The sequence below is a fragment of the Eretmochelys imbricata genome, chromosome 4, assembly GCF_965152235.1.
Source record: "Eretmochelys imbricata isolate rEreImb1 chromosome 4, rEreImb1.hap1, whole genome shotgun sequence".
Lineage (NCBI taxonomy): Eukaryota > Metazoa > Chordata > Testudines > Cheloniidae > Eretmochelys > Eretmochelys imbricata.
Window position 1 is genome coordinate 35,796,540 of NC_135575.1, and position 15,543 is coordinate 35,812,082.

The 15,543-nt window shown below is 39.6% G+C and overlaps 1 protein-coding gene across 1 annotated transcript in view; it reads right to left on the minus strand.

Annotated features, from left to right (window-relative positions):
- Positions 1 to 15,543, minus strand: part of COL25A1 (collagen type XXV alpha 1 chain) — a 428,953-nt gene that overhangs the window by 157,799 nt on the left and 255,611 nt on the right. The window contains exon 5 of the mRNA XM_077814764.1: positions 8,315 to 8,332. Within this exon, the coding sequence (XP_077670890.1) occupies positions 8,315 to 8,332 (18 nt within the window). The remainder of the gene's footprint in view (positions 1 to 8,314; positions 8,333 to 15,543) is intronic.

Sequence of the window (15,543 nt, forward strand, 5' to 3'; positions counted from 1 at the left end):
ACCTGGTCAACCCATCTGCCCTTTTAACATTGGCACCTCACATGAATAAGAAGTGCTTTATTCTCACAAAAGATACAGGATCAGGCCCTATATAGTAGAAGTCAGTTCAGATATTTTAAAGCTGCCCAACAGTTTGATAAAGAATAATGCTTCTCAAATTTCTTGATTTTTGTTTTGTTTTGTTTAGCTTCAGTGAAACTATAGGAATCTGCAACAGACTGAGCTGGAATTTAGAACTGAAAGAGAGCATGGGGATCATTAAAAATGCTAGGGTAGTAGGCATTCAATATGGAATACAAAACATATGTAGTAGGATAGTAAAATACCATGTTATATACATGAATATGGCACAGTATTTTGCTCTGACATAATTCCTAATAAAACACAGAGGACGCTACTACATTTTCACAGTTTTTCGGACTATACCAGTAAAATGTAACTTTAATCTGACTCAAAACTAGGGAACGCTATGGGAATACAAGAGATGTTTCATAGTTCGTTAATTGTTTTTTGACAAGCTGTTTGTAGACTTCAAATGGGAACCACAGTATATGCTTGCAATTGGCCTGTTGTGCTCATGTGTGCTTTGTTGAGTAATACTATACAGAATTAAGGAATGCAAGACATTTTTTCTCTTCTTGCCATGAGAAGATCTAAGCGCTCAGAATACCGTGGTGATGAGTGTGAAATCAATTCCCGGTTAAAAAGATAGAATGTGCATGGTATGTTTCCACTTAACACTAACGTTAAGTGTGTGAGACGAGGGGAACAGATCCATCCTGGTTTTGTCTTAAAAGAGGTATTGGTGGATTTCAGAAGCTATGGGCCTATCAAAAGAAACTAGAGATAACACCCTTCACAGATATTCATAGAATCACAGGGTTGGAAGGGACCTCAGGAGATCATCTAGTCCAACCCCCTGCTCAAAGCAGGACCAATCCCCAATTTTTGCCCCAGATCCCTAAATGGCCCCCTCAAGGATTGAACTCACAACCCTGGGTTTAGCAGGTTAATGCTCAAACCACTGAGCAAATAGAAGTAGATGGTTAATTTGTTCTCCCTGCAGCCTCTCCCTCATGCCCCCCATTAGTAATTATTTGATTAAAGTGTACCTAGGTCTCCCAGGGCCTAATTCTGCAACTGCTGAGCAACACCTCCAAGGTGCCGAGTGCCCTCAATTCCCATTAATTTAATTGGGAGATGGGGGTACTCAGCATGCTGCACAAGGTGCTCAGTGCCCTTAAAGATTGAGCCCCACCTATTCAGAGAATCTATCTCTCCAATTTGTCTTCATCTGCTATATGCAGCTACTCCTGAGAGGGTCCTTCACCAGTAGATGAGGAAGATAAAAACTCCATAGCTGTGCATCAGCACCCTTGGCACTGATGTTAGCCTGCACAGAGCCCTGTTTCTAAACGATGCTGACTCCAATGATTTCTTTCATTTTGATTGTTACATTGGTTTATATTCTTATACATTTTCAGGATGGAAAAAAAATCTGAAAGCAGCTTTAAAATATTATTGGGATTAACAGATTTGACCAGACATCTTTCTGAACCAGAAGACTAAATCTGTACAATATCAGTACCTGGATCTGCTGGCAAGCACGTAAATATTCTGCTATCCAAGCACAAAGTTTTAGTTGGGGATTGGTCCTGCTTTGAGCAGAGGGTTGGACTAGATGACCTCCTGAGGTCCCTTCCAACCCTGATAGTCTATGATTCTATGATTCACAAGATTTCCAAAGCCCATTACCCGAACTGCAACCCTAAGTAGGAAACTGAACAAGCAAAATGCATTTTCTGCACAAAGTAGGTAAATGCAATTGAAAATATATTTTGCATGAGAGCCTCATCCCCGCTCCAGTTCCTTTCCACTGGCAAAAATGGGGAACAGAATGGTGTAAAGGGACTCTAAAATCCCTGGATCTGGTCAGGGAGGATTCATCTGGCACAAGTACTGCAGAAGACAGCCATAAGGTTGCCACCTCACAAGGCCTGGCAAAAGCAGTGGGAGGGGGTGTACTAAGGGTAGGGCTGGGAAGGGTTTTGTTGCAGGTGAATGCCCAGAATGCGGTGCTGTGGAGATTTTGCTCAGTGCTTTCACCCACAGAGCAGCCCTGGGGAGGCTGCCATAAATACCAGGTACCTCTCCAGCCTCCTGAGCAGCCAAGGATCAGGAGGACACAAAGGCTTAAAGCCACCTTAGCCACTCCCCCCTGTGAGTTCCATGTTGTGTTTCTAGCATAGAAGCACACCCTTGGTGTTTACATTATTTGCTCATTTAGTCGTTTGAGTGGGCAGTTAATATTAGGCATTTACAAATACTTGTATGCACAGATGTGTATATTTACCAGGTGCAACTGAAGTACTCATGGTTTAATATGTGCCCCTTACTGTCAAATCTTTTTTATCAAGAAGTTATTTTACAAGTTATCTTTGCTTTATAATATGCATGCTGTAGCTCACGAAAGCTCATGCTCAAAATAAATTGGTTAGTCTCTAAGGTGCCACAAGTACTCCTTTTCTTTTTGCGAATACAGACTAACACGGCTGTTACTCTGAAACCTGAAAAAAAATCAACACACTTTTGAAACTATTATTAAGTTAATTACTTCTGTAAAAGTAAGCCTTAGCATGGGTTTTGTTTTTTGAAACATCAGACATCAACACAAAGTCTTGAGCCCAATTCTCCAGCTCTCTCTGGTGAAAATCAGGAGCAACCCCACTGAAGTCAATAGACAACACTGGAGCCAGGGAAGACTCTGGTCTGTTGCCTTTTACTGGGCAACTATGGTAAAGAAATTTATAGACCATGGCTATGGCATTTGTTTCATTAGTTACACAACTTAATGCTGGCTGAGTGTTTCCTGTAAAGATCGCATTAAATTTCAGTACTGTACAAAGATTACATTATGGCTGTAAAAAGGAAGGAAGGTTATCAAACAGAGACGTAATAGAAAGAGAAGTAATAAAGTGTCCAGAATACTCTCTGAAGTTCTACCAGTCAGATACTTAAGTGACTTTGTTCAGACAAGCTTATTTATGAGATGCACTCAGTTAAGGCTAAATTCCGATCCCACACAAGTTAATGGCAAAACTCCCATTAACTTCAATAGAAGTAAGTTTTGGCCCTTGCTGCTAAAATGCAGACATAACAAATAGAATTTTGCACACTCTCTCTCTCTAATTCTCTGTTCTATTACATCCATCACCTATATGTGGTTGCTAGAAGTAAGCTGTAATGATTTTTTTTCAAAAGCACAACAACAACAAAATCAAATAGTTTAAGAGCCCAAATTATCAGAGTCTGGGCCCAACTTTCTTCTCATTTACACTGGTGTAACTCTATTGACTTGATATTCTGAATATAAATGATTGCAACCGAGAGGAGAATCATTGTCTTTATGTATAGACAAAACTACAGATGCTGTAAATACCTTTATAAAGAACAATCAAAATAAGCAGACCCATTGTTTAATTCTGGTTCAATGTCTCCTCTTCCTTATTATAAAAGTCTAGTAAATTTTTAATTCCCATAAAAAAATATTTTCCGCCCTTAACTTCCAGCACCTGCCAAGATATGATTTCAGGGTTCTACGTCTTCCAGTCAATGGATGTAGACATCACTAACACCTGATACAGGATAGGGGATATGCAGTAGCTCTCTGTACTGTTTATGTGTTAGTGAAGTCATCTACTGTAGGAAACAAAAAAAACAAAAACAAAAAAACTGACCCAGTGTCTTTAAAAGTAAAAAGCTTTTTGGCTTCATTTTAAATGAAAGATCACAGTAATGAGGATGCACAGTGGGCCTTATACTGAAGTCCTTATTTAGTTGTTACTCAAACTTCAGTTTTTACATTAAAAAAATGCAGTTTTACGCATACAAAGTGAATGTACAAACTTTGTAGCAAAAGTTTCATAGCCCATATTTATGCTTGGACTAATTAGATTTAAATACAATTTCAATGAATAATATTGATGTTTATTTTTAACTATTTTTTCCTATTTTTATCAATTCACATTTTCACAGTTGTGAGAAATTACAGGGGAATTAAACAATGGGGAAGAGGGCTAGACAATTATTTAATGACAGAAAAGCGGAGATTCAAAAAGTTAATGTCGGATAGCCATTGAAACACACATTGTCAGTATCACATGTCAAAATATACAAGTAAATAGTCTTAAATCAAACTCTAGTAAGTTCTCAGGAAGCATTTTTCTTACTTTGCCTAACTGTACATTTCAGTGATCGTCGATGGAAATATTTTTTTAGTCCATTTGTGTGTAGAAGGTGAAATGGACATTCCCAACATTTACTGATAAACATTGAATCCTTCCAAGCACACCTATATTGAAATTTTGGCTCTAATGATATCATTTAAACTAATCACCACAACTATACCAATTTCACTCCATACTTAACTCAGTCCACTGTGCCTCGAAATGAAGGATTTATGAGACTGTACATAACTTTATGTAACACTGATCAAATTGGTAAAGTTTGGGGCTTAAGTTTGACCTGCATACACTGTGCATCACACATAATGCATATCTGCACAAACAAATGGAATTTTCACATAATAAATGGGCATATCTCCTTTTATCATTCAGCAGGGGGAGGGACCACTTGATGAAGTGAAGCATCAGCGGCCACTAAAAGGGAAACAGCTGCCAGATTTTTCTGCAGAGTGGAACAGGTGGTGGCCCAGATGACAGCCATCTCCTGTGAGTTTGGGGCTTCTCTCACTCATTAGGACAAGGCACTGGATGATCAGCGGTGTGTGCTAGTTGACAAAAATCTCTGGCTCATGGACAGCTAGAAGACAGTGTCATTCAGCTAGCATTGCAGCTGGCTGAGATGCCCATGGGCCAGGAGACAGTAAATGAGGCATCACTTCTTCTGCATCCGCAGTCATGGGCTACTTCTCTGGACCCGGTTTTGATCCTGCACACTGTGAGCTTGTCTTTCCCTCTCTTCCATCCCCTACAATCCATGGTAATATTGCAAGCACCCAGGTGGAGAAACTGTCAAAGAGTTTAAACCTCAATTTGGAGCAGCTGGAGAAAGGGAAGCCAGTTTGAGGGAATAATGGATATTGTTGTTAGGCTTTGTTGTGATGGTGTTGCACCAGATAACCCAGCCTGTTTTCCAACTCTTCAGTGTACCTACAACACTATTGATTCTTATGACCTGCACGCCACGGGACTATAGCTTTAACATAGCCACCTACACGTAGCAGCCTGGTGTAAACCAGCCTCCCAAAACTAAATTATATATATATTTATTGAGAAAGGTACCGCAAAAGGCTGAATGTGGATGGCTATCCAACCTGCCTGCACCTATAGAGAAACTCACCAGGCCTTGCAGCCCACTATCCCCACATAATTGCCTTCCAACTCTACTTGGTGATTGCTTCTTAAGCAAAAGGACCTGTTGCCTGCTACCCTCCTCTAGTTTCTTTGGCGGATGCACTGATCTCTCTTCCAGTGTCTTTGCGGGGCCACCAGTCCTGGCCAGTACTCCCCTAGAATCCTGGAAATTCTTTAAGGGATGATAAACTGCGTTCCCACACATACTGCAGCACAAGACATCACAGAGCTACTCTCTGTGTGCTGCTGACAATTTTCTTCCTGACTGTCACAGGAAAAAAGTACAATATGAAGGCACTACTCTTAGAAAACACATCAAAGTGTTTTTTCGCCAAACCTGCTGACTACATAGAGTGGCTTCAGCCAATCAGGAAACCAGAGCCAATACTATGGGGTTTTTGGGACCAAATATAACCGAGTACTGTTGTTCAAAGCTCGAAGTTAAGGAAGCTCGAAGTTAAAAAAAAAAATGCGAACATTTGTCACAAAAAGTGTTGCAGTTCCCTTATGACATGTACATAACATTAAATTGGGAAGTATCAAATGGATGTAAAATTCTTTCACAGACATTTCACAAATATGAAAACAGGCAATGTCTGATTAAAACCAATAATTATTAATATTTTGCCCAGTTCTAATAAGGATTTGGAGGGCCACTGAAGAGAGGAGAGCAGTCTCTGTAAAGCTGTGATGTCCCATATAAAGTGCAGATTGCAAGTTGTCAGTCTCTTGGCTTGGTCTCCTAAGTAGTTATGCTGGAACACTGGAAGAAGTATACTGCACCAGGAAAAGACCGGGCACAGGGTACTTCCACGTGATGCTGGGGGAAACTGGGAGGTAAACGGTAAAAAAAGCTACAATTAAGCACTTTGACAATATTTTTATTTATTGGTGGTGGGTATTATTTTTATTTATTATTTGTACTACTGCAGTATCCAGGAGCCACAGTCTTGGATCTGGACTCCTTTGTGACAGGCGCTGTACGAATACTCAACTAAAAGAGCTCACAGTGGGATTTCCTAAGCAAGTTTGGTCTTTCCTTTGATTATTGTAGTATGCTCATTGTTTTCTAACATTTATGTGCCTTTCGTTACTAGAGAAAATAACAAAAGTTACTCCTTTTCTCATTAATGTAACCCATCTTCTTTCACTGCCAGGGTATTATATTCTACGCAGGCTTAACGATAACCTACAGGCAATATTCTGTTCTTTGATAAATGTATGTATTTCCATTGTATTCAATAGGAGTTGCATGGTCATGCCTGAGGGGAGAATTTGGCCTTATGGATTTCCAGTGGAAATGAACCCCTTTGGTGAGTGTTAATCGCTGGATTTCATATCCGAAATAAGACATCCCTGATGCTCTTCGGAATCATTTTAGCACCAGCCTTTTAACTTTAAAAAACCAAAGCCCGGCTTCATGTATTGCCACTATTCCTCAGACTAATTCTGTTAACAGTAGGGTATTCAAAACTGTTTTCTTTTTAAAGGAAAAAAGTAACCCTAAAAAGGCGCTGTGCTATTTAAAGGCTATGACAAAAAACCTGTAGTTCTGCTTTGGGGTCATTATTGTCAGCACTAGAATAGGAAGAGGAGCTTTTACAGGAAGTGCTCGTGGTTTGTAATACAGAGATCATTTTTACTGAGCTGAAGTAGGAAAAACATAAAATTAAATGATCTTTTATATTGTATTATTACGAAAAAGACCCCGTTGATATTGAATCAATAAAAACTTAAATACAACTGTTTTCCAGTTGTGGATTTATTTATGTGCAGTATTTATGTGTGTGTTGCATGGATGCAGTAAATACTTCATACATATCAAGGCTGACGCAAGAATAGGTGTTAATGTAGGACATAGTACTGTAATTTAGCTCTGCTCTTAGTGCAAACAAATAGACCTATAACACGGGAAACTTTCTAAGTGTTCCCTTTGACAGCATAGGAAAAACTTATTCTTTGGAGCCAGGAAGCCATTTAGTTTAGCCAAGCCGATTAACTTTTTGCACTCCAAATTCCTCATGAGCATAGTTAAGACTGGGAAAATTATTTAGTACCAGGGCTGATCAAAAAATTTTCATCAAAACTGGGAAGGGGTAGTTTGCTGAAAGTGTCTGCTTTCTATGCAAAATATTCATTTTTCAATAAAAAAACACTTAAACATCAGAAAACCATAAAGTTTTCAGACAAAAAAAATCTAAATATTTCATGATGCATTACAACCATGCAAATGGAAAGAACCTTAATTTTATATTAACTAAAACCCAGTTTAGTTTTGCCTAGTCCTCCTCCTCTTTTACTCTTCCATTTTTCTGAATATAACCCAAGTAATTTATATATCATTTCTGTTATATCTAATACTTCCCCTCTTTTATTTTCTGTGTCTGACTGAGAACTCTGAATGAATTTCCTTTTCACTGAATTCCCATTTCTTTAATTACCCCTCACATGACATGTAGTTGTGTTATCCTTAACCAAAGCAGAACTAATTCAGGGATTGTATATAATTAATCAAAGAAGTCAGTAGTGCAATATCTGAAATAACTGAAGCCTGCCCAGATTACAACAGCATTATTAGAATGTGATTAATAAGCAGTTAATGTGAACCAGCTCCTGCTACACATTTGTGAAGTTATTTCATCTTGCTTTAAAGTTATGTGGCAAAGTTTCAACCCATAGTTAAGTGATCTGCTTTATTTGGTAATACATTGTTAAACCCACCATCTGGTCAAACAGCTGATGGAATTAAAACAACCATATGGGGGCCCCATGTTTCTCTCTTGGGAAATATTTGGTCTACTGTGTTGTGTAACGATTACCAGCTTCTAGCCTTTTTTAAATGCCCGTCCCAAAAAATAAAAAGAATTTGAAGATAATCAGAGTTCTGTTGACTCCACAGTTAGGCATAATTTAGTGTAAAAGAACAAGATGACACTTACTTGAGGACCCGGTTGACCCTGCAAAATAAGAGAGAGAGAGGGGGAAAGAGGGCGAGTTACAAAAAGGCATCATTAATCTGAACAGAATCTGACAAAGTTTTCTGATACGGAGGTGATGAACATTCCAGCAAGAAGCAACCTTGATAAAATTAGATTCTGGAGTCTCATCATTATGTTCAATTAGAACTAAAATTAGTGGCTTTTTGTCATAATTAATTGATCCATGGGAAATTATGACAATAATACACCTTCATTTAAGAAACTTCGTAGTTCTACTGATCAGATTAGTGTGATTCAGAAATGATGGAAGGACTTAAATTAACTATACAGGAGTGAGGGAGAAGATACAGATATTGGATTTATTTAGACAAAAACACTGGGCTTTATTTATTTATTTTAAGCAGTTAAACTACAGACATCCGGTTTGATTTATCCCACTGGTGCAGGGAGGTATAAACTACTCTCTACTTGGAATTGGAAAAGGTTAAAAAAGGGCAACAAAAATTATTAGGGGTATGGAATGGCTTCCATAATGAGGAGAGATTAATACGACTGGGACTTTTCAGCTTGGAAAAGAGACGGCTAAGGAGAGATATGATTGAAGTCTATAAAATCATAACTGGTGTAGAGAAAGTAGATAAGGAAGTGTTGTTTACTACTTCTCATAACACAAGAACTAGGGGTCACCAGATGAAATTAATAGGCAGCAGGTTTAAAACAAATATAAGGAAGTATTTCTTCACACAACGCATAGTCAACCTGTGGAACTCCTTGCAAGAGGATTTTGTGAAGGCCAAGACTATAACAGGATTCAAAAAAGTGGTAGATAAATTCATGGAGGATAGGTCCATCAATGGCTATTAGCCAGGATGGACAGGAATGATGTCCCTAGCCTCTGTTTGCCAGAAGCTGGGAATGAGAGACAAGGAATGGATTACTTGATGATTACTGTTCATTCCCTCTGGGGCACCTGGCACTGGCCACTGTCGGAAGACAGGATACAGGGCTAGATGGACCTTTGGTCTGACCCACTAGGGCCATTCTTATGTTCTTATGTACTGTGCTAATGAGGGCTGCCACATCAGGGAACACACTTATCAGGGAGATTACATGGTCTTTCCACCCCTGCCATAGGGTGGGTAGGTTTAAACTAAGGCTGCAGTACCACAGGAATCCTGCCAGCAGAGGTGGCTTGAGGATACACTGATTCAGTGCATCTCCCATCCATACCCTCCCTGGCAAGCAATCCACTTGCTCCTTGACTTTTGTTGGGCACTGCTGGTCCGGTCAGCTGAGGGCCCCAAGGCAGACCAAGGAGCTATAGGAATCTTGTGTTGCTGCAATCCTTTTTTGGATAGACTTTCTACCACAGGGGTCCCTGCATCTTGGATTCCTCTGGAAAAAGTTAGCGAGTTCCACGGGTAAATGTGAAGAGGAAATGTACTATGGTACAATATAGTAAGTGTGATTGTGAACTACAACCTCACGGAAGATCAAATCACATTGGAAGACAGAGGAACTTTTACAAGGTGGGAAATGTTTGAGCTTTTAGAACTAGCTAAGATTTTTGGCTTTTCTAGTAACTCAATAATATTTTAGTTTAATGAGAAAAACCTTTCCTTTTGTTAAATGTTACTGCGCCTAAAGACATTTTAAAAAGAAATAAAAAATGTCTTCACTTTAGTTTCAGGATACTGTAATTCCTAAAATGGGTCAAAAGGTTTATATGGCCTCTAACCATCTCAATCTGTTTTCAACTATTTTTCCCTAGAACTTTAAATAGCATAAATAGAGATGTTTTCTACCCAAGGACTATTACCTACAAACAAAAGTTTCTGAATAATGCCACTTTTTGCTTATAGATGATCAGATTTTATTACACTAAATAGAGAAGAAAATGTCCCTTTGAGTTATAAATAAGTCACTTTGCCATATGAATTCTATGATCACCACACAGTAAATAGTACTAGAACATTACAGAGATATCACAGTCCAAGTGTAGCAGAATTGTGGCTATCAGATGTGCACTGAGAGAGAACTACAAACTCCTACCACTTAGCATGTGGTTGGCATTTTGTATTTCTTCCTTTGGAGGAGTGAGTTTCAGAGCCAGCCACTCCTGAAGATTTCAAAGCTTCCTTTTTTTAAGACAAAACAATATTTTAAAAGTTGGTAAATGGTTCTACTGTAAAATGAAGCTTCTAAATTTCTCAGCTCTGGGGATGACACCTCAGACTAGGTTAAGCCAAGGCAATGAAAAGAATTACCCAAGTCCCACAGGATTTCCCAAAAGCCTACACTTTGTCCCACCCGGCTGTAACAATTTTAAAGTCAGTGACACTTTACATGTACATGCTGGTCCTGATCCTGAAATCAATGAGAATTTTGCCTAGTAATGACTGCAGGACTGGGCCCCCTATAGATAAACCAAATTTGGAACAATACAAACACACATATATACACACACAGACTCACAAACACATGTAAAGCCATACTCTATTCTGAAATATCTATGAAAGACTATTAAAATAATCTCATAAGAACTGAAATGTAAAGGAAAACCAGGCAGAACTTCAAAGTCAGTTGTACACGTTCATGTGTACCTACACTTGCACATACATGTCCGTACAAACTTTTGATTTGCACACATACCATAAGCATGTCCCAATCTAACGTAGATGTACGCAATACGAGTACAAATGTGCACATCTAACTGGAAAATTTGGCCCAAATATCAGCAATACACAGATATTTACATACATTCAGAAATATCAACACCAATATTCAAACAATACTAGGGTTTTGATTTAAAGCAATAAATTGATTAAACAAAAAATAGATTTGAAAGCTGCCACTCCTTTCTTATCTCCATATCTTGTGCCTACATGCTACAGAGTGTTGCAGTTTAGAGGGTGTTGTGTAGCACACAGCTAAGACTGGAGATGAAATTGTGGTCCCACTGAAGCCACTAAGAGTTCTACCAGTGATGTCAACAGGGCCAGGATTTCTCTTTAACTCTGCTTTTCTTTTATCATGTATACATTGTAGCACTAAGCCTCAGCTATGTACTAGGGGCACAGGGCCGCTTTTGCACCCCAGAGAGAGAGTCAAGTGCAACTGTGTCTCATAGAGGCACACGCCCAGCTTTGCAAAGGGATTTAGATGTTGCCATGCTCAGCATTGCAGTGTTTAATTTTTAGACACCTAAAAAAAAAAAAAAAAAAAAGTCACAGGAACAACACTGTGATCCACAAAACCTGAGTTAGTTACTTAGGTTCCCTACATAATGAATGGTGGAAGATAGCTGCCTCATAATGTGACCCACAAAAGCTGGCATACTAGGCAGGGAGCTCCGCACCTCTCTCAGAATAGATGCCTAACTCTACTTAGTGATTGACGAGCGAGAACTCCTGTCCTGGAACCACACAGCTTAGGTAATAAGTACCTTCTTGTGGGAATGAGTTAGATATGTGCCTTGCTCCACACAAAATGGCAGCAGCAAGTCGGGGTGCCCACTGTATAATTTTTAACCCAGTGGTTAGAGTACTCCACCTGAGATGTGGGAGACACAGGTTTAATTCTTCCATCTCTGCCAAAGGGGGAAAGGGGATTTGAACAGAGGTCTCCCACCTCTGAAGTGAGGGCCCTAGCAACTGGGCATGGGATATTCTGTTGAAACTATTCCACTATGGATGAATAATTAAAGAGTGATTGGAGCAGGGGGACTGGACCCAAGGTCTTCCAACTCTCCAGTGAGTGCCCCAACCTCAAGGCTACTAATTCTCTCTCTTGCCCAATGACTATTTAAGTCTTTACTCACAGTGGAATAGCTATTGGGCCAGAAAAAGAGCAAGAGAATGACTACAGCCTAGTGCTTAGGGCACCTGCCTGAGAGGTGAAAGACCCATGGGTCAATCCCCCTGGTTCAATCACTCTTTAATTATTTATCCACAGTGGAACAGCTTCAACAGGAGAGACTGCGGGTGTTCCTCATCAGAATATCCCATAGCTGAGTAGCTGTGGCACTCTTCTCAGTGGTGCAGGGATCTCCTCTTCAATTCCTTTCTTCTTCTCCAACAGAGGGGGAATTAAACCTGGGCCTCCCACATGCCAGGTGAGTGCTCTAACCACTGAGCTCAAAGTTACAAGATGGATGACACCATCACCGCCTCCTTGGTTGTGAATGCAACCCAATCTGGTAGGCAGCCTCTGAGACCCCCTACCCGATCAGGCCCCACAAACAAACACCTATTCTTGCTGGTTCATGAATTGTTGTGGGGCTTAGGCAGGAGACAGTTGTATGGACACCTAGAGGGAGGCAGCAGTGTATATGCTCAGAGGCAGAAACTTAGTTAACTAAGGAACTTTTACCTTGTAAATTTCAGTGCCAAGTGAGTGTAGGCGCCCACAGGGTTCAGCAGAAGTTTTCTGGATTGCAGTGGAGCCTAAAACTGGGACTTAGGTGCCTAAATTGGGGGTTAAGTGCCTAAGTACCTTTGTGGATTGGGGCCATAGTGCTTTGTGGAAATACTTTGGAGCATAAGGGTGCATCGTCCTTAATAAGGCTGATTTATACTGGCTATCTCAATCTTAACACCAGAATTATCCAACATGGAACTGTATATATGGGTAACCAATATAAAAGCACCACTAGACAGGAAAAGATCTCCAAGTCTGCTCTAATCTAAATACAGAATCTCCTTTCAAATGTGAACATATAATATGGAACCTTGTATCAACCAGGCTAATTATTTCATAGCTATTAACCCTTCTTGATCAATAAATATTTCTGTATACCCTTCGTAGGTCAGATATTTTATGTTACACTACCCAATAATTGCAGTTATAGAATTGTTTTTATTATTGCTTCTCTTCATTTGTCTCCCTAATGTATTTGTTGTTTTGTATGTAAAAAATCAATTTGTTGTACAAGAGATGGTGTAGCAAACCCTCTACTTTGGTGCTGGCCAGGTGCAGATGGAGGGATGGCACCATGAGTCTGACCTCTACCTTTTCACTAGCTGCTATTTGTATTGGCCTGGAGCACAAGAAGGCAAAGGTAGAGGGCATAAAGAAGTTCATGATGTCCTTCTCCTTCCTTATGTAGCTACACAAGGGCCAAGCACAACCAGGTCCTAAATGAGTGGCTTTTGTGTTTATTTTTAAAATTATAATATGAACATGATTTGTTTTGAAAACTCTCCTAGGCAGCTCCGTTTCAATCATTGCAATAGTACTGTATTTCTAAGGGAATGCTGAAGGACAGTGTCTCTCAATGGTACTGAAATTATTCCTGGTGCATGAGTAGTATGGATCTTTAACACAATGCACTTTATGATGCTGTATATCAGGTTTTAGCTGGGAATTAACTTTAAAATTCTAGATAAAAATCACTGAAAAATTGGCTCTGATGTTGAAAGGTTGGCAGAATCTTAATTATGAAACATTAGTGAGTGCTTCTTTACTAAAATATGCTACATAATGTACAATTAATATTTCTACTGCATATTAAAAAGGGATAACATCAAGGTATGGGGCTGAATTCTGTTTTAACACTTCACTACAGTTATGTGGGATTTATACTGTGGTAGCTGAGCACAGAATTGGTCCTATTTAATTTGCAAAAGAATAACTTCCTTAATTTATATAATTTATAACATTTTAGACGATTAAAGTATAATTTCACTTAGGAAAGTGACTCTAAAAATGACTTTGTGGAGCTTCATATTAATTGTCTCTCAGTGTCTGGCATATCAAATGTCCTCATCTTAAAAGTCTAAAGGTGTTTCTTCTGTCAGATCTGTAAAGTCAACCTGGGTTCTTACTGCCTCTTCCAGCACCACCAGTAATCAGCTGACTATTTTGATTACAGTCTCTGAGGCAGGATAAAATCCAGCTTGTTCTTCCATACAAGTAGTGCCTCTTGCAATGCTAACAGGAGCAACTTTTGCGGGTAAAGTAAGCATACATGACTCAGAGATGCACTTGACGCGGGTGGGTTGATCTTAAGAAAGAGTGAATGTTTTAACTGGGAAAATTTGGTGGTTTGTGCCTTAAAAGTGATGGTATGCACCATTTTTTTTTATTCAACAGGTAGCAGAAGGACACGGGGATGTGGTAGTCACCTGGAACCCCAGTTCAAGCACTGAAAGGTGCCCTGTTTATATTTTCTGACTTCCATAATTTTTAGATGGCTGATTTTAAAAATTGTATTGGTTTTTCCCCATTGAGGTACATATTTTATTTGCTTTTGGCACTTCCCTCAGCTTGGATGGTGAAACTGCAATACAGTGTAGTTTTATTTTCTGTTTCTACTCTGTTTCACTTTCTGTTTTTCATGAACTAGCACAATGCTGTTGAATGTGACCTTACAACTCACTCCCTATGCTGGTAACCAATCTTGCCGTTCTCACTGGGGTAGCTGCTATGAACCAAATGCAGAACTACTTTTGTGATGATTATATTGACAACCTTCTCTCATCTGTTTCATTAGCCATCACCCATTTCTGCCTTTTCTCATATAATACTATGATAAAGATAGCTATGTAGTGCTCCCCATTTTCAGGTGAGTCTTGTGAACAATTTTCCTTCAAATGTACTTTTTTTTGGGGGGGGGGGAGGCAGATTAATACAATTGGGTTTGAGTTTCACTTGAAAATTTTTGGCTTCAAAATTCTGGAGTTCAATTTGACAGCCTCTTCAAGATTGTCGATCAAAGGGAGTTAGACTGGCTGCTAACTGATCCCCTCCTCCCAGCTAATTTGATATCCGCTACTGACAGGGCAAGTGATACTGAAAGGAGGGGGCAAGGAAGTGAGGGCCAACTTAAGCAGCTGTAGCATCGAAGCCAACACTAAAAGTCTTCCAGACAAGTACCAGAGGTGATAAAAAAGTACAGATGAAGAAGCGTGGTGAGTGGTGGTGGTAGTTGCAGCTGAAGGTTACTTTCCAACAGAACCAGAACCCTGGAGAATAGAGAAAAGACTAACAAAAGGAGGGGGAAGGGAGCTTGGCAGTAGAGAGGAGTAGGTGTGGCCAGCTAAGACTGCGGCTGGCAGCAAATAGAGGGAACGCCAAGAAAGATATGCATTTCTAGTATCAAAACAAAAGAAGAGCCCAACTGGGAAAAGGGAGGGAAGGATGGGAAAGAGTGATAATGAAAGAGGGAAAGAGCACCTTTTAGACGTTGAGAAAGAGTAAGAGAGGGAGCAGAAACAGGCCTATAAACC